This window comes from Hyperolius riggenbachi, chromosome 8 (genome assembly GCF_040937935.1).
Source record: "Hyperolius riggenbachi isolate aHypRig1 chromosome 8, aHypRig1.pri, whole genome shotgun sequence".
NCBI lineage: Eukaryota > Metazoa > Chordata > Amphibia > Anura > Hyperoliidae > Hyperolius > Hyperolius riggenbachi.
The window spans coordinates 71,625,520-71,648,829 of record NC_090653.1 but is presented as its reverse complement, the minus strand read 5'-3'; the positions used below and the strand labels follow the sequence as shown (position 1 = coordinate 71,648,829).

The window sequence follows — 23,310 nt, the reverse complement described above, 5'->3', positions numbered from 1 at the left end:
TTATTAGATCTTTTCTCATTACATCTGTAATTTAAATTTCTAAAGGGCAACTGTTGTAGGCTCAAATTCAAATAAAAATCACCAATATAAATCACTTAATTCTGGGAGTGTCAGCACCTTCCCAACAGTCTACCATAAGTTATGGTCAATTTTGGACAGTTTATTGATCAAAAACATGACTGAGAGTAGATTTTTACTAATACTGCACTTGGCGGTAACAAACCAGCAAGGCATCAGTAACATCATCAATTTTAGATCAGGTTTTTGGCAGAGATTTTATTGACATTGCATGCTGGATGTGGTGCACCACGGACCAGTTGCTGCAAAGGAATAAATGGTTGTAGCTGATCATAGACAGTAGTCTGTAACTAGCAGACGTCTGGTGCTGAGGTTGGAAGGTTTGGCTTAGGCACTTAGAGGAGGGGTTAGGGTTAGGTATTTAGTTGGGGCGGGGTTGGTTTAGGCACCAATGGAGGGTTATGGTTAGGCATTAGTTAGAGGGCTTGGTTTTGGCACTTAGATGGGAGATTAGGGTTAGGCATTAGGAGGAGGTGTTTGGTTTAGGCACTTACGGAGAGGGGTACGTTAGGCATTAGTTAGGAGGGTTTGGTTTTGGCACTTAGTGAGGGGGTTAGGGCTAAGCATTAGGTGGGAGTTGGTTTAGGCACTTAGAAGGAAGGACTCAAGTTAGAATGGGTGCCGGGTAGTGCATTGTGAAATATTGGTATTTTAAATTACCAATATTTTACTACTAGCAGCACCAACCGGCACCCAACTCAAGCATTGCCACTGCAATAAGTACTCGGTGCACCAATCCCTCAGTCTATAGTATTTTTTTAATTGTGCTCTGTATAATCCATGTGTGATACTATAAGTTACAGAAACAAATTGACTGTGGCCTGATCAGTTAGCTGAAAAGTTGATTGGTTGAGTAATAATTGGTTCACCTTACTGCAATATTTAACCTATGATCTGTTTAAAGGTTGGCTGCTTGGCTCACAGTGAGAACGACATTAGTGCTTAGCTGAGTAGTATCTAACTCGGGGGATCTGCAGAGGACCGCAATGATGCTGGGGGTACCTGTACCCTTTACTGATTTTGACCTGTAAAGATTATGAAGGATTAGTGAAAAAAATATATAGTGTGTGTACAGAGCTTTACAGTAAGTGAATGTCCATTCTAGTTGATCACAGCTGAACTGGGATTGCAATGGTTGGTGTTGTGGTTTTCAGAATGCACTAAGTTATGTTATGCTGTCTTTGGAAAACTGAATGCCTTACAACTGGGGTACGAAGGAATATAATTGAAAGGAAAGTCTGCACTTTATCCAAAATAGAAATCTTTATTGTGGGCGTATCCAGTAATAAACAGAAATCATTGTTCACCAACAGCTTACATAATCTGGCTATGACATAGCTATGACTAAGGACCATGTTGGTCTGCCGAAACGTGTCAGCTGTTGGTGTGTGCAGATTGCTGTATTTTACTGGATATGTCCACAATAAAGATTTCTATTTTGGATACTCTGGGCAAAGTGTGGACCTTCCTTTCAGTTATATTGCTTTGTAGACTGGCTGTCTGTGGTCAGGCACTGTCTGGATTCCAGAAGAAAGAGCCGTACATTTACATTTGTTACCTGGGGTATGAAGGCATTTAGATGCATAAGTACTTTGGGAGTAGATCTGGAAGCCTCAGAAAGGCAAAGGTCCCAACTTCTCACCCTTCTTCTCTCCTTTCCTCCAACACTGGGGTACCCTTTAGAGCAAGTGTTGTGGTGGCCTTGCTATGGGTGTGGCAGTCTTGGTGTTTGGAGGTCATGGTGGCCATACTCATTATACAACCTTTGGCAGATGGGCTCTCTGGCCATAGTGGTCACCATGGGGAAAGGATGAATAGGATGTGAAGAAACTGAAGGCCCAATCAAGGTTGGCATGCTTTATTTTCTCACTGCCTCTTCTTACTTTGAAAATGGCCAAACCAAGGATTTTTTCCCCCTCTAATGAGGGTTTGGTCCCCTGACATCCTTGTGAAGGTCTTTGGTCTTGGCCATGGTGACTAGTTTGGAATCTGATGGATTGCTTCTGCAGACAGGTGTCTTTTAATCTCAACTCGCTATGTGCATACAAGGAAGACACCTTGAAGCCTGAAATCTTTCTGGTTGATAGGGGATTTCACTCATTACAATGCACATCAAACGCTGACTTTGGGGCACTGAGTTTTAGAAGGTTTTTCATTGTTATTCTTTCTCTCACAGCTACGATAAACCTACCATTAGAACTATAGGCTGGTTATTTCTTGATCAGAGGGCAAATGAGCAAAATCAGCAGGGGATCAAATACTTTCCCTCACTATATACTGTACATATAGCTTGTAGATTGAAGTAATAAATCTGGAACAACAATTGTATCTTGGGCCTCCTGAAATCTCAGTTTCTCTGGCACTGTTCTATATAAAGGAATAATTGAGTTTTATTTGCCTTCTTATGAGCTAATAATGATAGCATGTGGTGCATAATAGTACAGCATATCTGCATTGATAATCATCACACTGTTCTATGTAATAACAAGATAATAACAATCTATTCAATGCCTCTACTTAATAAAGGACTTGCTTTTTTGTCACACAATGGAAAGCCTTTAGCCTCTGATGTACTCGCTGTAACCCATACTTAGGTAGAACAGTATGGAAACTTATAGACAATGAACTTGCAGTGTTTGCAGAATGAGTCAGTAGGTCTTTGACAAGTATATACACAGCTAGCTTATGAGGAAACCCATTCATGGATGGAGAGAAAAGGGTGATTCAGGCTCACAGGCGTTATCAGTAAAAGAGTCTGCTCTTATTTCCAAGTTACTCCAGGACAATGACATCGCTACACACTTTGTCCTCACAGCAGAAGACTTCTTGAAAGTTCCTCAAAGTTCATGTAAGTGCAGGGCAAAATGTTATGGCTGTAAATATTTCAAACGAGCCAGACAAGAAGTCTGTAAAAAGCAATGGAAGGTGATTTCTAACTCAGTGCATTCATAATTAGACTCGTAGCTTTATAAAATTATGGCACTCAAAAGATTATTAATGGACCACTATTATAAAAAAATAATTAATTTAAAGAGGCACTTTAAAGGGACACTGAAGCGAAAAAAAAAAAAATTATGATATAATGAATTGGTTGTGTAGTACGGATAATTGCTAGAACATTAGTAGCAAAGAAAATATTCTCATATTTTTATTTTCAGTTATATAGTTTTCTTTTATAACATTGCATTATTCTCTAATATTTGCAGTTTACACACTACTCAGCATTCTAAATGATTTTACAGAGCAGGCTAGTGAACTTTTGAATTGTCCTCTGCAGGAAAAAAAAAATACAGTCACAAACACTTGAGATAACAAGCTTCAGAAGACAGAGCTCTCTGCGGCTTTGAAAGTCATGGAGCTCAATGGCTCTTTTGCATAAATAACAACTGGAGTTTCTTAACTCTTCCTATACTGGAAACAATATTAGACTTATGTCTCTGCTCTTAACATTTTATTTCTTAGCTTTACTACACATTGAAATCATTATATCATAATTTTTTTTCGCTTCAGTGTCTCTTTAACCAATTATTGAACATCATCCCAATCAGTACCCCCTTTCCCATAAGAAATCTTTACCTTTTCTCAAATAGATCATCAGGGGGTTCTGTATGGCTGATATTGTGGTGAAACCCCTCCCACAGTGTGATGTCATGACCATGGTCCTGACTGTGAACCTTGTTGCATTGTGGGAAATAACAGCCTTTTCCAACTGCCATGTAAGCAATATCTCTCTCTGTCCATAGAACTCTCAGTAATGAACATTCCGCACAGATCACCTGGCAGAACTAAATATGTCACCACCAGTGATACATTTCAGACTGTAAATCAGAGAGAGGAAAGATTTTACAATGGGCAAACACTGACTAAATAATCTATAAATAAATATTGTACAAAAATAAGCAGTCATATTCTTGATATTATTTTCACTACAGTTCCTCTTTAAAATAGATACAATATACATTTCTACCAGAGTAAAATGCACTGTAAATTACTTTTTTATGCTGCTGTCACATACAGTAGGTACTTAAAGAGAGTCTGAAGCGAGAATAAATCTCGTTTCAGACCTCATAGATAGCAGGGGCATGGTGCTCCTGCTAAAACGCTGCTATCCCCTGGCTTAACGGGGGTCCCTTCACCCCCAAATCCCCTCGTTGCAGCGGGGGAGCGCTTCCTGGTTGGGGCAGTGCTAACCGCCGCAGCCCTGCCCCACGCGCGTCTATCAGCGCGTATCTCCGCCTCTCCCCCGCCCCTCTCAGTCTTCCTTCACTGAGAGGGGCGGGGGAGAGGCGGTGATGCGCGTCTGATAGACGGCGCTGAGAGGCAGGGCTGCAGCCGTTAGTTCTGCCTCCAGGAAGAGAATTTTAAGACCAAGTTTGCGACCAACTTTTGCGGGGGTGGGTTTGGGGGTGAAGGGACCCCCGTTAAGCCGCGGGAGAGCGGCGTTTTAGCAGGGGCACACATGCCCCTGCTAACTATAAGCTCTGAAGCGAGATATTCTCGCTTCAGAGTCTCTTTAAGAGCTGTAAGATCTTTCAGATTTTGGACTAGTCCATCAGCTTATGGGAGCAGCACGGTGGCGTAGTGGTTAGCTCTCTCGCCTTGCAGCGCTGGGTCCCTGGTTCGAATACCAGCCAGGGCACTATCTGCAAAGAGTTTGTATGTTCTCTCCGTGTCTGCGTGGGTTTCCTCTGGGCACTCTGGTTTCCTTCCACATTCCAAAAACATACAGATAAGTTAATTGGCTCCCCCTAAAAATTGGCCCTAGACTACAGTACTTACACTACATAATATAGACATATGGCAATGGTAGGGATTAGATTGTGAGCTCCTTTGAGGGACAGTTAGTGACAAGACAATTTATATACACTGTACAGCGCTGCATAATATGTCGGCGCTATATAAATACTAAATAATAATAATAATAAAAATAATATGGGAGATTCACAGTATTAACTTTTATTCTTTACAAAAGCAATCCCTGGAAAGGATCCATACAAACAACTCATCCTTCTTCCCTACTCCTGTGACCTGTCTGCATCTGACTGGCACAGTAATTAAAGGGACTCCGAGCACCTCTCATAGGTATGCCTTTAAGCCAGGCGACTTCCAACAAAGTCGTGCTATGACCCCTCTGGAGGAGCCTCTTGCAATGGCCGTGCGTGTCACTTCCTCTTCCTGCGTCATTCAGTGATGCTTTTCTCTAACAGAGAAGACGGGTGACCAGGAAGTTATAACATAGCCAAGATGGCAGCCACGATTTTTAAATTGAAATCGAACGAAAACTATTTGGTGTAGAACGGTGACAAATAAAAGAGGAGAGCACAAGCTACAAAATGGTACGCATCTTTAAGTACTTTGCAGTACTGGGCGGAGTCTTAAAGACAGACATGACAGGTGCTCGGAGTCCCTTTAAAGGAGGGAATTCTATATTCACAGCAGAAGTCAGTGGAGATCTGAGACAGTGGAGATTCTGTGTGTCCCAATGACACTTGTGTTGCATAGACAGCCTTGATAATTCATACTGTGTGTGCCACTGCCAGGCCCAGCACATTCAGTGACTACCTGTGTGTGTGACAGGTGCACATTGTAATACTCATCACTGCATATACCTACCTGTTGTTCACTGTGCTCCCACCTACCTACGTGAGCGCATGCAGTGTCACTGTGCCTGTCCGCTACCTGTCTGTGTGTGACAGGTGCACATTGTAATACCCATTCCTGCATATACCTACCTACCTGTTGTTCACAGTGCACCCACCTACCTACGTGAGATGAGTGCAGATGTTTTAAAGCACTTTAGGCATGCAATTTAGCATTCAATGTGATTTCTGCCCCTAAATTGCTGCTTTGCGTCCAATCCGGATTTTTCCCCGGGACTTTTAGCGTCTATCCCACTCCGCCATGCCCCCCTCCAGGTATTAGACCTCTTGAAACATCTTTTCCATCACTTTTGTGGCCAGCATAAGTGTTTCTAGTTTTCAAAGTTCGCCTCTCCATTGAAGTCTATTGCGGTTCGCAAAAGTTCGCGCGAATCGAACGTTTGGCGGAGGTTCGTGAACAAAAATCTGAGGTTCTGGAGATCTCTAATAGCAACGTGTCTGTACAAAACTTAGCCCTGAACTGTTGCCTGAACTGTTGCCCAAAAAGCTGAATCCTGATCCCTGCAGCTGACAGTAATTGTTGATGTGCCTATACCTTATAGGAGTAGCAGAGTTTTCACTATAAAGTCCTCACATTTCTACATCTGGAAGGGCTGGCTCCTGGTTAACTAGCAGCTTGAATAACTGGGCAAAGGTCACGTGACCCCTATTGTGGGTGTAAAAAAAGGATATTTAGCTTTATTAATGTTAGTAAATATGCTCTGTTTACTTTGCAATGAGGGAGGTTTGCAGACGAGCAAATCACTGAAGACTAACCGTCCATTCCTTAAATTCTAGATATCTTCTTTACAAAGAATCCATCCAACATCACGTCGTCCCTCGGGAAGGACACTGTGCTGCGATGCGTTGTGAGCGGAGAAGGAGAGCCGCCAGATGTGGAATGGGTGAAGGACGGGGAAACGCTGGACCTTGCCGATACCAACCAGATCCAGGTGCCTCAAGATGATGACAAATGGATGGCCATCAGTGAGCTGAGGTTAGTGGAATTCCTGACATTGTCACCTCCTCAATTGTCCTCCAGGAATTTGAAATGTGATATCTGGCTGAGCAACTAGTCACTCTACCATGTAAAGCATTAATGACTTTACAGCTTTTTTGGGGGGTAAAATCTGCAAGCCATTTATAGAGGAGTTGTCAGCCATACTATCTCAGAAAAACAACAACACAGATATAAGTAGATAAATACCTGCTTTACTTACATGACACATGTATTGCACTCTCCACGTTTTGATTTTAATGATTTTTCTGTAGTAAAAAAAGAGAAAACCCTTCTTAGGATTCTCCGTTTTAACTGTGTCTATGTTGAAGCCAATCCCGATGTAATTTCCTCCATATCTCTCATGCACATCTTCAGGCACTCCCACCCAGCTCTGCATTAGAAAGTGCATTGTCTCTGCATGAGAAATATTGGCCAATCAGAGCGGAACAGAGATGTGGGAAGGGAAAACAGGATGGAAAGAGGCTTCAGCCAATCAGGCTGCATTAGTTAAAGAGGAACTGTAACGCCAAAACGGCCCCTGGGGGGTACTCACCTCGGGTGGGGGAAGCCTCAGGATCCTAATGAGGCTTCCCACGCCGTCCTGCGTCCCTCGGGGGTCTCGCTGTAGCCCTCCGTGCAGTCCGGGCAGCGGTGACGTCATTATTTACCTTCCTGGCTCCTGCGCAGGCGCTCTGATGCCTCTCGGCGCCGAAGTAGGCGGAAATACCCGATCGCCGTCGGGTCTGCTCTACTGCGCAGGCGCAAGTTTCCGGCGCCTGCGCAGTAGAGCGGACCCGACGGAGATCGGGTATTTCCGTCTATTTCCGTGCAGAAAGTCGCCACAGCGCCCCCGCTGGAGCCAGCAAAGGTAAATATTGAACTGACAGTCGGCACAGTCGCCGGCTGTTCGGAGGGCTGCGGCGAGACCCCCGTGGGACAGAGGACGGCGTGGGAAGCCTCATTAGGATCCGGAGGCTTCCCCCACCCGAGGTGAGTACCCCCCAGGGGAGGTTTTTGTTGTTACAGAGTCTCTTTAAGTCTGAGAGGAAAGTAAAGAAGCGAAAAAATAGACAATCCAGCATGCCCTTCCTTTGTGCAGCAATGTACCAAACAAGAGTCAGGTAAACTGGGTAATGATCATTTATCAACAAGAAAATAAATATTGATTTTTAACTTTTGGATTGCCTGGTTAGCATCCTTATTAGTTGTTTACCAGATAAAAATAAAGAATTGATTTTTGATTTTATGCCCGACAGTTACACTTTAAAGGAAACGTGAAGCGAAAATACATTTGTGAGATAATGATTTGAATATATAGGACAGCTAAGGAATAGAACATTAGTAGCAAAGAAAAGTCTCATATTGTTTCCAGTAGAGGAAGAGTTAAAACAAATCTTCAGTTGTTATCTATGCAAAAGAGCTTCTCTGAGCTGTTCAGCCCACTGGGTCAATACAGTCCTGTTTTCTGAAGCACTTAAAGGGACACAATGGCAAAACATTGTAAAATTTAAAATATGTGCAAACATAAACAAATAAGAAGTATGTTTTTTTCCAGAGTAAAATGAGCCATATATTACTTTTCTCCTATGTTGCTGTCACTTACAGTAGGTAGTAGAAATCTGACAGAAGTGACAGGTTTTGGACTAGTCCATCTCTTCATAGGGAATTCTCAGCAAGGCTTTTATTCTTTACAAAGATATTCCCTAAAAAGGATTTAAACAATGATACTGGCCAGATTCCCTGCTCCCTACACATTTTTTTGGCAGTTGGACAGAGCAACTGCCATTCACTAAGTACTTGAAAATAAATAAATCCCTGAGAATCGCCATAGTGCCCCTTTAAACAGCAAAGAAACAGAGAGAGACAACTTGAGATAAGTAAAGAAAAACTGCAGTGATGTTCAAAGGGTCATTATTTTTGCTTTTGCTTGTTTTATAGTTTTAATAAAACAACTGATATTACGATCGTGCCAGCGTTTTGCACCCGTTATAACACGCGTAATGTTTTACGTGCGCAATTGCGAATTTTTGCACACAAACGTGAAAATTTGTGATTGCGCAAAAACATTACTCGCCTTATAATGTGCGCAAAACGTTACAGCCACCGTGATATCAGCTATCGCGGTTTAATGAATCAAGCCCAGAGTGCGGTTTCTAAACTGCAAGTATAACAGAAAATCATTAAAAAAAAAAAGCTCTATAACTGAAAAAAAAAAATGAAACGCTTTTCTTTGCTTCTAATGTTCTATTCCTAATCCGTACTATACATACAAATCATCATATCATGGCTTTCAGGTTTGCGTTAAGAACGCCACAGAATCTCATTGGCAGTGACATAGCAATAAGGGGTGCAGAAGTTGCGACCTCAACAGCAGTATTAGCTCTCTATTGGTCCTGTGCTGGTAGTAATCACTTGTATTCACTGCTTTGAACAGCAGTAATCATTAACAAACTGCTCTCCATCCCCTTCTTGAACCTCTGACGCTGTTTGTCCTTGGCAGGTTTTGGTGCGCCGTATCAATTATTATGTGTAGAATGCTTGGGGAGCACCAATGTAAAACTTGCATCAAGGCCCATCGGCCCTTAGCTACGCCACTGCTCATTGGATTGAGCTTGGAATAGGTAGAACATTTGTAATCTACTGTAAATCTTCTAAAACATTTTATGCTTCAAAGATTCTCATGTACTCTTGTTTGTTTGTACTCTGTACAGCGAAACGGAAGATAATGGCACTAAATCAATATGAACTAGATGGTGTCATTTCTGAAGAAACCACATGATGTTGGCTTTGTGTCTAATTGGCTGTATGTGGCTCCGCCCACCTTGCCAAATTTTAACCCCAGCCACCCAGTGACCTAGTGTGCCAAGTTTGGGAACTCTGGCTTTAATACTGTGAGAATTACAGCTGATTTTCTCATTGAAGTCAATAAGGAAAATCTGATTGGTTGTTTGTGGCTCTGCCCACTTTTTTGGGTCCCCAAAAATGTGACAGAATTTTTCAGCTTCACCCCATGACTAAGTGACCCAAGTGAATAATAATGTGCTTTGGCATAGAAAGTCTGGAATCCTGATCCCACTTTTGCATTGTATTCTTCTTGTAAAGAATAGCCGAGGCGAGGAAAAGACGTTCAGAAACTTACCTGGGGCTTCTTCCCGGCCCCTCCCCCGAGACCCCCCCCCCCCCCCCCACACACACACACACAGTCTCGGATGTCCTTGGAACACAAACAAACTTCCTTATGTGGCATTTGCATTTCAATAGATGTCAATAGATACATTTTTAAAAACAAGCAATTGCGTTTGAAGTGCATTTCCATACGTTTCCTCCATCAGTCATGGACAAACTGGAACACAGAAAAAACATGCCCATGATCACATTTAACCACTTGCAACTACTGCAAACGCACACGGGAGAACATATGGCCGTGCATCGGGTTTTCTTGACCACAATCACATTCGTTAGAGAAAAACCAACCCTTAGAGAACATTAAATGTCAACTGGAAAAACATTTTTTCAAATATATAAGTTTCAAACGATATCCGCCATCCCATGAAATATGTGGAGATTTCCTATAGGAGTATATAGGAGTGTATCGAGAGGCTCCTGGTTTCTCATTTCCTGCGGTGGAACGCGCCATTTTCCCCAGCACTATGCAGTTTCTCATTAGTCTCTTATCCCCCTGACAGGCATATAGCAGGCTATAAATATCGAGCTGCCCGCTCGGTGAGATTAGCTGTATAGTACGAGGAAATTCTGTAATCCAGATTGGAATGCGAGCATTAACATATCCAGCTGTGGGGAATGTCTGTACTGTAAACAGGAGTGGTCTGGGCAGGATGCTGACGGACTTTCAGATTCAGAGAAAGGGGAAGGCAAGAGGTCAGGCCGGAATGTGGAAGGAAGATGAAGTCAGCCTATATGAAGCAATAGGAATAACTAATCATGATATTTACAATACACTTTTGACCCTGTCCTTTTGTCTTAGTGACTTTTCACACTTTGCACACATGATTCGTGGCTATCCTACACACTTCGCTATATGCACCTTTGCACTTCTCAAATTGACGGAAGGCACAGATTGGAGACGAATCAGAGGTGAAAATAAACTGATGAAATAAATAATGATATTGATCCTCTAACTCCTAAAAATGACTTTTTTAAGTATCCCAAGTGTTTTTTGTTTTTATATTTGGTTGAATGTTTTACTGTATCTAATCAGTGGTCTCTAAACAGCCTATTAAGTGTCCCAGAGTACAAAAAAAAAAAAAGGTCAATAGTTCATGTATCTTCCCCCTGCCCTCAGAAGTTGTATTCTGCCAGGAAAACTTTCATGGATGCAATTAGCTTATCAATGATGTTTACTATATTCCTGACAAGGTACAGACAAGACAGAAGCTGTCACTTCTATGCCTAGAAATTAACTTTTTCAGGCACCAAAATAAAACAAGTAAAACAGCCTCGTTATTTATATGTTTTGCACTGTACATACACATCTATCTCATCATGTGAGTACACTTTAAGTGCAGAATCTGTGCTTGCTTCGCCGTTCAAACTACCCAGATATTTTCCCCCTCCCGCATGAGTAAATATCTACTCGGCACAGGAAAAGCTGTTACTTATTTTCCACACCTGCACTGATTGTGTGGCTGGTGGTGACCATCTCAGTCTGATATTCTCTGTCAGGATCATTATTGAGTGGCTATGTGTTTATATACACAAACTGAAGGTAAGCAAGTTGAAAAAATGTTTGCCAATAGCAATGTTGCTTATTTCTCAATAAAAGCAGAGTATCTCGTTAAAGGGATCTTACATTTTATAGAGTATACTTAAGCTGCATAGAAATGATAGGTTTTCGTTACGATGGTTAGTGATCATCATGGGTGATTATGTAGTGAGAGCAGAATAGCAGACACATATGACTGCTGTTTTTTGTCACCTCTAGGTTGTCTGAACCACATGTGCACACCGAAAGCAATCACTTGTCCACAACTACTTTCTTTCACTGCACAAAAAAAAATATGTAAACTGGCCTAAAAAAGCTAAAAGTGAGACTCGAATCTCATTGGTCATGGAGACACTTACAGCCCACCATACAGGATCCCAGCATGCAGGGCCGGATTTGTACTTTTTACTGCCCAAGGCCACTGTCAGCAGCAGTCATCCTTTCCCGCTAGCATTAGTTAGCCTAATAAACCTCCCTTCCCTCCAGAATAGGTATCTACCCCATTTCTCTAGTATAAGAAGCCCAATGACCCCCCCCCCCCCGCTCTATATAGATAGCCTGATGACCTCTGTCTCTCCAGTTTAGGTAGCAAGGTGAACCCTCCCTTCCCTTAGTAAAGCCTGCTGCCCACCCGCCCTTGATCCTGTGGTGCCCTTGGCCATGGCCTATGTGGCCTTGGCTTAAATCCGGCCCTGCCCGTATGAATGATCCAGGTACCATATTGCCACTATTATCTCCATCCTGTCATTTAGATACATGATACATATCAATACATTATATTTGCTTTTTGTTTAGCAACAAACCTTTTTCGTTTGTTATTTTTTCCAGCATTCACTCGCTTCAGCTGTCGGACTCCGGCTGGTATCAGTGCTCAGTCTCTGATGGGTTTCATGCAATCCTATCTGGCGCTGCATATCTACAACTTGAAGGTAAGAGGGATACAAATACATCCAAATTAAACACTGAATGCATTTATAAGAACATCTGAAAGTACAATTAACTACAACCAATCAGGCTTTGCATGTTTCTTCCACGTTTGGGGGTGGCTATATTAAAGTGTACCTGAGAGCAGGAATAAGAAAGATTTTATACTTACCCGGGGCTTCCTCCAGCCCCAGGTGCACCGATGCGTCCCTCACCATTCTTCTGAGTGCCTCCGTTCAGTCACAATCAGCCCCATTATCTGGCTCAGTCGGGTCAGTCGGGCTCTTCTGCACATGGGCGGACGTCCGTGAATGCACAGAAGAGCCCGACTGAGCCAGTTTAATGGGGCTGATTGCCCCATCAATTTAAAGGATTAGGGAGGAAACAGTGGCGTAGCTAGAGATTAGCAAAATTTTCATGGTGCCCTCAGATGCAGGTACTCTTGAGAAATGCCACCAGCCCCTTCTATGTCACATGTGGCAGCAAGTAAATTGGCACAAATTGAACACTTTACATTGAAAACATCATAACTGCCTAATTATTATATTCAGTTGGCACTGCTAGTTATTGGCCTCAGCAGGCATCCTTTCATCAGCAGCCAGTGTGGGTATGATATTGTTACCGCTTGCCTCATCCAGGTCTGCCAGTCTTCACTGAGGAGCCAGAAGATAGGCACTTGTACCCCAATGATCACTTTAATCTGACTTGTGATGCCCACGGACCCCCGGACCCTGTGCTGGTCATATGGCTGCAGGATGGCGCCCCTCTCAACACCCTGGCAGATGACCTGGCACTGACGCCTTCATTGCTTCAAGTGAGAGGTGAGTGGCCTGAAGGCTGTTCTCAGTGTCATATACCGGGTATCACATTTGAAATGTAATGTACATTGTATGGAAAATATCATGTTTTGCTAAGAAGCATTTTGCATTGCACATTTTTGTATTTTTTTTTTTTTACATTGATGTCTGGCTTTGCAAAACTGTCATCAAGTGTGGATGTGACATGCAGCTGGGTTAGATTGAAGCCTGTGTTCTGTACAAACTTCCACCCCATCCCATCATAACTCACAATACAGAGATGACCCCGCCCACCTCCTCTGTGCTGCTGAGAGAGATTACCTGTTTGTGACCAGCACAGCAGCTCTGTAGAGTCTCATCATCAATTCCTAGCTAGTTCCTCTCTGATCAGTGTGCAATAAAACCAGAGCATGATCATCCACAAGGCAACCTAGGCAGGTGCCTGGGCCCGAGAGGGTGAGTAACTTCTTTAACCACACTTTCACCTCAGCTTAACAGAAAGACAATCGGTAAGGGCTTGTGCCTTCTTAAAATATGTATTAAGGGCCTGTTTTCCATTTGGTGTGATTCATTCCTTTTTCTCGCACGCAATTTTTTTCCCCAGAATGCATTAGAACCCCATTGCATGGCACGATAGGGGGATTCGGATGAATATTCTCATCAGCACCGTTCCCAAAGAGTGTGTAAAAAAAAGTTAAATTAAAGATCTGTGAGAAATGTTTTCATACTGCAGGGTGATGAGAATATTGTACATTTTATCAGTGCTGATCCCAAACAGTTAAGCAGTGGGAGTGAGCAGGGTCAGGTGATCATTGTTGTGCTGGTAAAGGAACTCCCACTTTCCTGGCAATAAGGAGCAACTGGTTGCAGCTTGTGCAAAACCAGCCAGCTATTTTCCATCTATTTATTGCAAGAGGTGCAGAAACCCTGGTGCATTGCCAATGGATAGGAATGAGATCTGCGGTTCGGATTCTGAATTTCGAGTAAAATTTGCGAGACGCCGCAGGGGGGCAGTTATCCTATCCTTGTTGTTGCCTATAGCTGATGGGCTCCACATCGTGCTCCATTTCATTCTACGTCACTCGAATACTTCCTTCTTCCTGGCTTGAAGGAGGAAGCATTGGTGTGACATGGAGCACATTAGCTATAGAAGGAAGTAGGCAGGAAGTACCGCTTCACTGTGCTGAGTGGGACAGTGCAGGAACACGAGCAGCCAGGCCCAGTAGAAAAATGTGGAAAAAGGAAGGTCCGCACCAATGTCTCCACTTCCAATATCTTTATTCAGGACGTATCCAGTTTACAGGTAATAGCACTTGACTGACATGTTTCGGACTCCAGGTCCTTACTCATAGTCATTTCATGGCTCAGTAAGTGCAGGTTAAAAAGAGAGATGGCAGCTGGAGGTGGAACATGGCCCAGCCCATCCTAGGGAGGGAATAAATCACTGGCCACATCCCACCAAAAACTACCGACTCACTGGAGAACATAAAAAGTTTTTATATATGTATAAAACCAAACACTTAAACAAATAAAATACAAAAAGCCAACAAACAATGCAGCATAATGAATGAGGATTAAAACACCAGCCATTGATAGAACAAGACAACATGCACCAATGAGATCAGACAAATGGTTTGTTACAGTGTTGGGCACATAAATATGGGATAATGTCCAAAATAATGAGGACATACCTCCCCTTAACCCCTCTTTGGCCAACCTCTATATGGGGTGGTGGGAGGAGTTCCACATCTTTGGGGGTGGCGGGCGCCATCTGGAGCAGATTGCGTGGTACGGGAGATTCATAGACGACATTTTGGTCGTCTGGAGGGGTGATTGGGATCAGGTGCAGCCATTCATGTATTTTATTTGTTTGTTTAAGTGTTTGGTTTTATACATATATAAAAACTTTTTATGTTCTCCAGTGAGTCGGTAGTTTTTGGTGGGATGTGGCCAGTGATTTATTCCCTCCCTAGGATGGGCTGGGCCATGTTCCACCTCCAGCTGCCATCTCTCTTTTTAACTTGCACTTACTGAGCCATGAAATGACTATGAGTAAGGACCTGGAGTCCGAAACATGTCAGTCAAGTGCTATTACCTGTAAACTGGATACGTCCTGAATAAAGATATTGGAAGTGGAGACATTGGTGCGGACCTTCCTTTTTCCACACATTAGCTATAGGCGGTGACAAGGATAAGTTAAAGGGGAACTTCAGCCAAAACAAACATACTGTCATTAAGTTACATTCGTTATGTTAAGTGAAATAGATAGATATTATAATCTCTTACCCACCCTGTTTTAAAAGAACAGGCAAATGTTTCTGATTTCATGGGGGCAGCCATCTTTTTCATGGGGGCAGCCATATTTTTGGTTGAAGGGAGGTGACAGGGAGCATGAGACACAGTTCCAACTGTCCTGTGTCCTGATCACCCCTCCCAGCTGGGTGTGTTAACCTTCAAATCTCAAATTCAAAATTAAAAAAAAAAAATTGTGGCAAAACAGCAGAAGGAGAACAACAACATCAGAAATCCCATCATGCTTTGCACAGCATTGGAAAAAATGCCCGGGCAGTTTTTTTCTGTGAAGCTAAAAATGAGGCTTGGCTGCTGAGTAGATTTTTAGTCTGGAAGTTCACTTTAACTGCCCCCCTGCTGCAGCCCGCAAATTTCGGAAACTGAACAGTAGAGCTCTCTGCAGAGCTCACGCTTACTAATGGATGCACTATCATATGCATTAAAAGTTGGGAATCACTGAACTAGGGCTGAGTTTTATTAGATATATCTTTCCATTTCAGCCTGCAGTTAGCTAAGAATTTCCAGAACTGACAGTAAGCTCAGATTGCTCCTCTTTGTAACCTATAAACAGCACTGGCTGTACTCTGTAGGATTACCGTTTCCATGACCATGTTCAGAAATTCCCACCTTGCTACGGGAGTAATTAGCTGCTCAGGGCAGGAACTTTTGCTACTCCTTTTCACCAGGACTAATACAATTGCTGGCAGGAGATTGTAGCGCTCCTGTTTCCCAGTGTCTACAGAAACACTGCAGACTTCTTACGCTTTATATGTACACAAATACATAGCGGCCCAGGGTTTCCATCGTGCTCATCCATCGCACACAGTTACCACCGTGCTTTTGGCGGCACCGATTTGCTTCCGATTGTTTAATTATCAAATGGGATGGTCGATTGCCCGCCAAATCTCCTGATGTATGGCCACATTAAGATTGCTGTGCCCAGGCAGCACAGAGCAAATGTTACCATTGCTACCGTTGGCAGCATAGCACACTTTGCCTAATTAGTTACCTAAGTAAAGCGTACATAGAGGAAACATGAGAGCGATCGAGAGAAGCACGCGGACGTGCCCTTGCATGCGCAGTAACCCCCGCCTACAGCTGTAGTCAAGTATCTTTCAGAGGGGACAGTGGCACCCTGGAGGGCAGCAGAACTACAGTGAGAGACGTGACTGCTAGAGGCTGGAAGAAGCCCAGGTAAGAACCATAACTCTAATCTCCCCCACCCCACCCCGCTTGGATGTACTTTAAAGGAAACCTGTAACCAAAAAAACCCCCAAAAAAACCTCTGGGGGATACTTGGAAGGGGGAAGCCTCTGGATCCCAACGAGTCTTCCTCCGTTTTCCGGTGTCCCGGCAATCCAGCACCGCGATCACCCAAACAGCAGCAAGGTAAATATTTACCAACCATGATCCAGCGCAGGCGCAGTAGCGGCTCTTGGTTGGGGCTATGCCAGAAATAGCCGAGGCTGATCTTATTCGCTCTTCTGCGCAGGCACAAAAGTCTTGCATCTGCGCAGTAGAGTGGACACAATCGGGCTTGACTATTTCCTCCCTGGCTCGAACGAAGAACTGATACTGCACCTGTGCAGAATCACGGTAGGTAAATATTGTGCCGCTTGACGGTTTTGGGGGAGCCAGCGCTGGATTCCTCCAGGCTAATGAGGTCGGGGAAGCCTTATTGGGACCCTGAGGCTTCCCCCTCCTGAGGGCTCTTTCACAGTGGGACGTTAACGTCGCACGTTATAAAAATGTATAACTCAGACTAACGCACAGCAATACAAAGTCTGTGCAACATTCACAGTGCACACGTTGCGTTGTGTGTAACGTGTAGCAATATTTAGAGAGTGCTGCATGCTGTGCGTTTAGCAATACATTTGCTGCGTTATGTGTGTTGCACATGCTCAGTAATGTTCTTTTTTTTTTTTAATGTAACGCATGCACCGTTTTCGTTCCATCAGTATATGATGAAAACAGCGCACCAAGAGACACATAACGCAGTGCAAAATAACATCTAATTTCATAACCTACATGCGCTGCGTTAGGGGCACTTTGTGCGACTTTAACGTCCCATCAAACGCAACATCCCCCTGTGAAAGAGGCCTTAGGTAAGTGCCCCCCAGAGGGTGTTGTTGTTTTTTTCCGTTTAAGAGTCTCTTTAACACTGGCTGCATGCTTATTCTAGATGTGTGGTTCATATATTACTGAAGTCAAGAGATCGTTATGTATGCCAGGCTGCTCTCATGTTTAAAACGAGTCATGAAAGGAGCTATACCCGCATTTATTGCTGATTTTTTTCCTTGCTTCTGGAAAATGACACGAGTTTTCCAGGCATATTAAAAGATAATGTGAAAGTGCAGTGGCAAGTATTTACTGCTTTTAGAAATCAGAGAGAGTTGAGTTCCTGTCCGGTAATGTACGAGGCATTCCTTGAATAACTACATACCATAAACGTGAGTGGCGTGCTAAGGTCTGATAGCTTGCCATCTTTCCATGGTGCCTTGTAGGAACACGTCACGCCGTTCACACAAACAATGGCAAACTAATTGGTGGTCTCGCCGCAGCTGCCTCAATTCCACCTCAAGCAATTTCTCAGATAGATTTTTAACAGGACATCTGAGTTGTAATTCAGGGACTGCAACAATTAATGGTGCAATCTCCCAAACGATCAGTTGTACAATCAACCGGATCTGGTATTGTTTATGGTGCCGATCAACAACATTCTATCGATGGTTTTGTCAATCCGAATTACGGAAAGATTATTTAAGTCTGGTCGGATTGCTTATCGTATTCCCATGAATTAGTGGGCCCAAATTATCATTTCCAATGGATCGCAACTTTCAATTTGGACTGTGGATTATTCAGGAAATTGGATTGTTAATGAGCACCTAAATAGTGGTAATTCACAGCCTGTTCGCTTGTTTTTCACCAGCCTGTAACAGTTAATTGTCACAGAAAAAGTTCTTAACTTTTTTTTAACTTGAATTTATTTTTTATGTTGTAAAAAAAACCCCAAACAAACAAACAAAAAAAGCTGCGCCCCACACGGTTCTGAAACAAGGTTATTTGTTTGTGTTGACCTGAGGAAGCGGGCTGAGACCCATGAAACGTGTTGTCTACAGCATAACCGTTTTATAATAAAGACTCCTTATTTCCATCCTAGTGAGTCTTCTTTGGAGGTAAAAATCAGTAACCCCTCGCACAATCGCATGCAGATGTTCAAGCAAATGCATTCACAGATTCACTCATCCAGGCACCACTGTTATCCCTACAGCTAAATTAAAAGCCGGAGTCTTTTTTTTTTTTCTTTGTTTCTTTGGAGGTAAGGCACCTCTTTTTATATTACTTACAGTAACTATACCTTACACACCATTATAGTTCTATTGGGGGCCTCCCCAAATTCTTAACTTCATTTTGTAGGAGGAATGCTTACATTTGTTGTGATAAAATTAGTGGAAAAAGAACGTGGCCCTTAAAACTGATTAGCAATTAATTTCTGAACTAAACTATTGCTTGTGTATATTCGTTAGATTTCTTTTAGCCAAAACAAACGTGCCTCATCGTCTTGGTTTGTGTGTATCGGTGCAAAAAAGCCTACAAGTGTCCACTAGTGTCACAGGCCTCTACTCTAGCAGTATAACTGGACTGTGGGAGCTTCCTTTGAAGCTCCCCATCAGAGTCCTCCTTGTTCATTCCCCCCTCCCCTCTCCATTAAACAGAACTCTCCATTCAGCTGGGATCCAAGCTGCAAATTACTATACAAGCTACTGTCCAAAATGATTTCATCTGGAGTAACACAATTTCAAAATAAGCAAGTGGCTTGAATCTGAAATGTCAATTCCAATGTGCACTTTAACCCATTAGCACCTTTAAAGGAATTATCTCATTTAAGATAAGTGCACTGCTTTTGATCTCAGCCGGCAGAACTACTTGTGCTGTAAATTCTTGGAATGATTTGATGTCTTTCTACTAGCAGAAAATATAGAATCTGAAAGCAGAAGTCCTTTGTTATTGTCGCACACTGCCCCCTAGTTACATCTGGCCATAAATACACATTACAGCAGTACTAATTCTAATTATTAGCGAGCACCAAATAAATAAAACATGTGCTAAAATAATGTTTTCTGGAGCATTTGCAATGCTCTAAATAAATTGGCTGCTAAAGAGTTAAAGCCTAAGTCAAAGTGAAAAGGAAGTTATGCTGTTGATCCGTCTTATAAATGCCAGCAATATGTTACCAGGCTTTCAGCATAACTGTGACCCTGTGATTAGTTGGCATTCCATTCATTCCATGTTTGCCCTTGAAGAAGTGTTCCTTCCAACCAGCTTTCCATGTACACAACAACAGATTTTGGTTACAATTTAGCAAATTCCATATCATGAGGCTGCAAGTTTATTTTTAGACAGAAGGCCATAAAATCATGTCAAGCTAATTAAGAATGGGCATATGTGATCTCTTTCATACCTAAAAAAAAATCATTACAGGACTAAAGGGAACCTTATGAATGACTACGGGGGCTGTAAAAAACCCCAGGCAAGTGAAACTGACTGCTTTGTTGGGTTGAGTGGTTCTGTAAAATGTATAAGCTATAGGTTTGCCATTAGGGATAGTAATGCTTAGGAGGACTCAAGGAGAAGCATGTGACCAGCTGATAGATTTGTAAGGCTCTGATTTGCTGTGATGACTTCCTGGTTTAGCACATAATCATGACCAGCAAATCAGAGCCTTACAAATCTATCAGCTGATCAAACTAGTCACATGCTTCTAAGCATTGCCGTGGTTGCTAAGCGTTGCTATACACCAGAGGTTCTGGATGTGAGCCTGGTTTCAGGGGCAAAATGAGGTAATTAGCATATTGAGGTGTGATGCGTCATGGGAAACCACAGTTGCTCACTGAAAGTTGAAATATCGGTAATGCCTTCTGCTTTAAGAAGGCAGATTACACTTCATGTTCTCTTAAAGCCTTGTACACACTTTAGATGGTGGTTGGCCAAGGTTAGGCTGCCTTTGCTGAGAATCTAGCTTGTGTGTTCATCAGCCCGCAGTTCCCTTTGATGTGTCAATGTTAGATCTGCCTGGCGAATTGTTTTGGCTGAGCGCAGGCCAAGGGATTTATTCTCCTACTCAACCCGTCTGTTCCATACCTCTCTATTGTGCACTGGACTAACGGCGCCATACCCCCTCCGTAGCAATATAATGTATTGCTAGCCTAGAGGCTAGCGACATGTCTGAACTGCATTGGGCCTGAGACTGTTGGCTAAGGTATCTCCCCACAGAGCAAGTGTTAAAACTATACACAGAGTTCTAGAATAGAAGGAAAGTGAGCCGCACATACTACCTAAAAAAAGACTTTATTGAACATCAAAAAAGTGGACAAGCGATTTCACATGTCTCAGACCACAATGGTCCTTAAAGTGCACCTAAAACGGAGCATATAAAAAAATGATATATACCTGGGGCTTTCTCCAGCCCCCTCAAGGCTGATCGCTCCCTCACCGTCCTCCTTCTCCTCCTGAATCCACCGCAATTCCCCCCGGAAAGTCCTTTAGTCGGGGTCAGTCCGCCAGCTCACGCTCCCCTGTCGCGCTTCTGTGGCTGGGAGTATTCTGCGCAGGAGCAGAACATTCCCGGTGTCAGGAGTGCGATGAGGGAGCGCACAAGGCTAGGCAGCGCATGTGCCGGATGCCTCAGATCCTCGACTTTTCTGCCAAATTGGATCTAGGCAGTGCAGGAGGAGGGCAAGGGAGTGATCAGCCTGGAGGGGGCTAAAGGAAGCCCCAGGTATGTATACATTTTTTATATCCCCTGTCTCAGGTGCAGTTTAAGCTCGGTTTACACGGACACTTGCCAGGTAGTAAATGCCAGCTGCGGCACTGCGGCACTTGTTGTCAAAGCACTCCCAAATGAATGGGAATCGCCAGTACTGTCGTTTCCTGCCGTTTATCGTCACTCAATCTCTATTTTTCCCGTTACTTGAGAGGACCCTAGAAGCAACCTTCACGCCTGTTGGGGTGAAAATGCTGATCGCCGCCGAAAAATGCTGATCTGCCTGCTTGCAGAAAAAGCATTTGATGCTCCCGATGCCGGGACCTCGGTATATACCCAGAGTTCTGCTTTAGAGCATTCTGATACAGAATTCTTTGAAGGTATGGATCTGATTCAGGTCTGTATAATGCCTGAAGAAGAAACTTAACGTTTGGAAAGCTTGCAATAAATAATGTAAAGTTAGTCATTAAAGGTATCACCAGAATCAACGTTTGTTGGTTTGAAGTCTGCATTGAAGGTACGGATATCACTTAATAAAGTTAACCTCTAAGAAAAAATCCTTAAGTAAGCACCTGATGGTGTGAAATGCGTCAGAGAGAGGTGTCAAATATTCTTTCCATGCTGCAGCAAAGCCCTGGAGAGTAATAAACGTTGTACGCACCATCTGTTTTTTAAGTTCCCTAGCAATCACCCAAAGCTGAAATGTCAGCCCTGTATCATTATACCGAACGGGAAACATTATCTGCTAAGTGCCCAGATTGAGCCCTACTGAAAGGTCCCAAGAAAATCCAGAAAGGCAACCACTAGATGATATAAGCACCCGGTTTGCTAAATGTCTTCATGTCTTTGTGATGATGTCATACTTTCCTTAGCGCTGATCAACTGGCAGTATATAACTGTCAGAGGCAGCGAGACTGACTATGATGTAACCTGATGGAGGTACCTTAAAGGGCTTCCTTATCTCATCCAGAGAGATGTTAATAATTAGGATGGTCAGGCTGGACAGGAGACTCTGTTTTGTGGCTCTCTCTCTTATCCCCCCCTTCCCATATCATGGCTGTTCCAGGGACTTTTTCACTTTACACTATTCTTAGATCTCTTCATGTGTTTGTCTGTTTTCTGGGGGAAGTTCACAATTTCCACTGACATCTGTCTCAGAAGAGCTTGGGAAGCTGGAATATTGCAGAGCTGGCAAAGGGGAGGGAGTAGAGGATCCCAAAACTAAACCAAAACCACATTGCCTGTCCAGAGAGGGGGTGAGACGCAGAGGCGTACCCTGACTTTCACTGCTTACTATGAGCACACTGCATTCACTATTTATGCGGATGAGCAACATGTACCAACAACACGAACATCTGAGTCACTTCAGAGTTTATCAATAAGCATAAGCTGTTTACTAGTGCAGGGTGTTGTGAAGGAAACAACCAACAAACAAATGACAAATCCACTTACATAACATATTCACTGCTTACAATTAGACTTAACCATGGAATAGCTGAGCTTGGAAGATCGGAGCTGTAGCTAATGTCAAACATTCTGAGATCCTCCAATGCTAAGTTTCCAACTTTGACCAAAAGGGATTGTCATTTTTATTATGTATTCCTATAGATCCAGCACTTTTCCACAGTGGTTTATAGAATGTGTTGAACAAATCATGGCCCATACGCAATTCAAGATTCATCTTAAAGTGAACCTGAAGCGTTTCTGGAATAAAAAAATAAATACTGTATTTTTCGGACTATAAGACGCTCCCGTGCATAAGAGGCACCTAGCTTTAGAGGACAAAAACCAGGGGAAAAATATATATATACTAAACCTGGTGCATCCATGCTGAAGGGGCATCTTGTGGACTATGCCCTCTTTGTACTTCATGCCCCCTTGTACCGCATTGTGTCCTCCTCTGTCCCCCTTGTGTCCCAGATGTGTCCACCTATGTCCTCCTCTATGCCCCTTTGTGTCACTCTTATGTCCTCCTCTATCCCCCATGTGTCCACCTCTCTCCTCCTCTATGCCCCTTTGTGTCCCCCTGTGTCCTCCATTTGTCCCCTGTGTCCTCCTCTGCATGGGCACAGTACAGGCAGTCCCCAACATTG

The 23,310-nt window shown here is 43.2% G+C and overlaps 1 protein-coding gene across 1 annotated transcript in view; it reads left to right on the top strand.

Annotated features, from left to right (window-relative positions):
• AXL (AXL receptor tyrosine kinase) overlaps positions 1-23,310 on the top strand; it is a 144,016-nt gene that overhangs the window by 33,406 nt on the left and 87,300 nt on the right. The window contains exons 2-4 of the mRNA XM_068250668.1: positions 6,516-6,714; positions 12,269-12,369; positions 13,003-13,185. Of these exons, the coding sequence (XP_068106769.1) occupies positions 6,516-6,714; positions 12,269-12,369; positions 13,003-13,185 (483 nt within the window). The remainder of the gene's footprint in view (positions 1-6,515; positions 6,715-12,268; positions 12,370-13,002; positions 13,186-23,310) is intronic.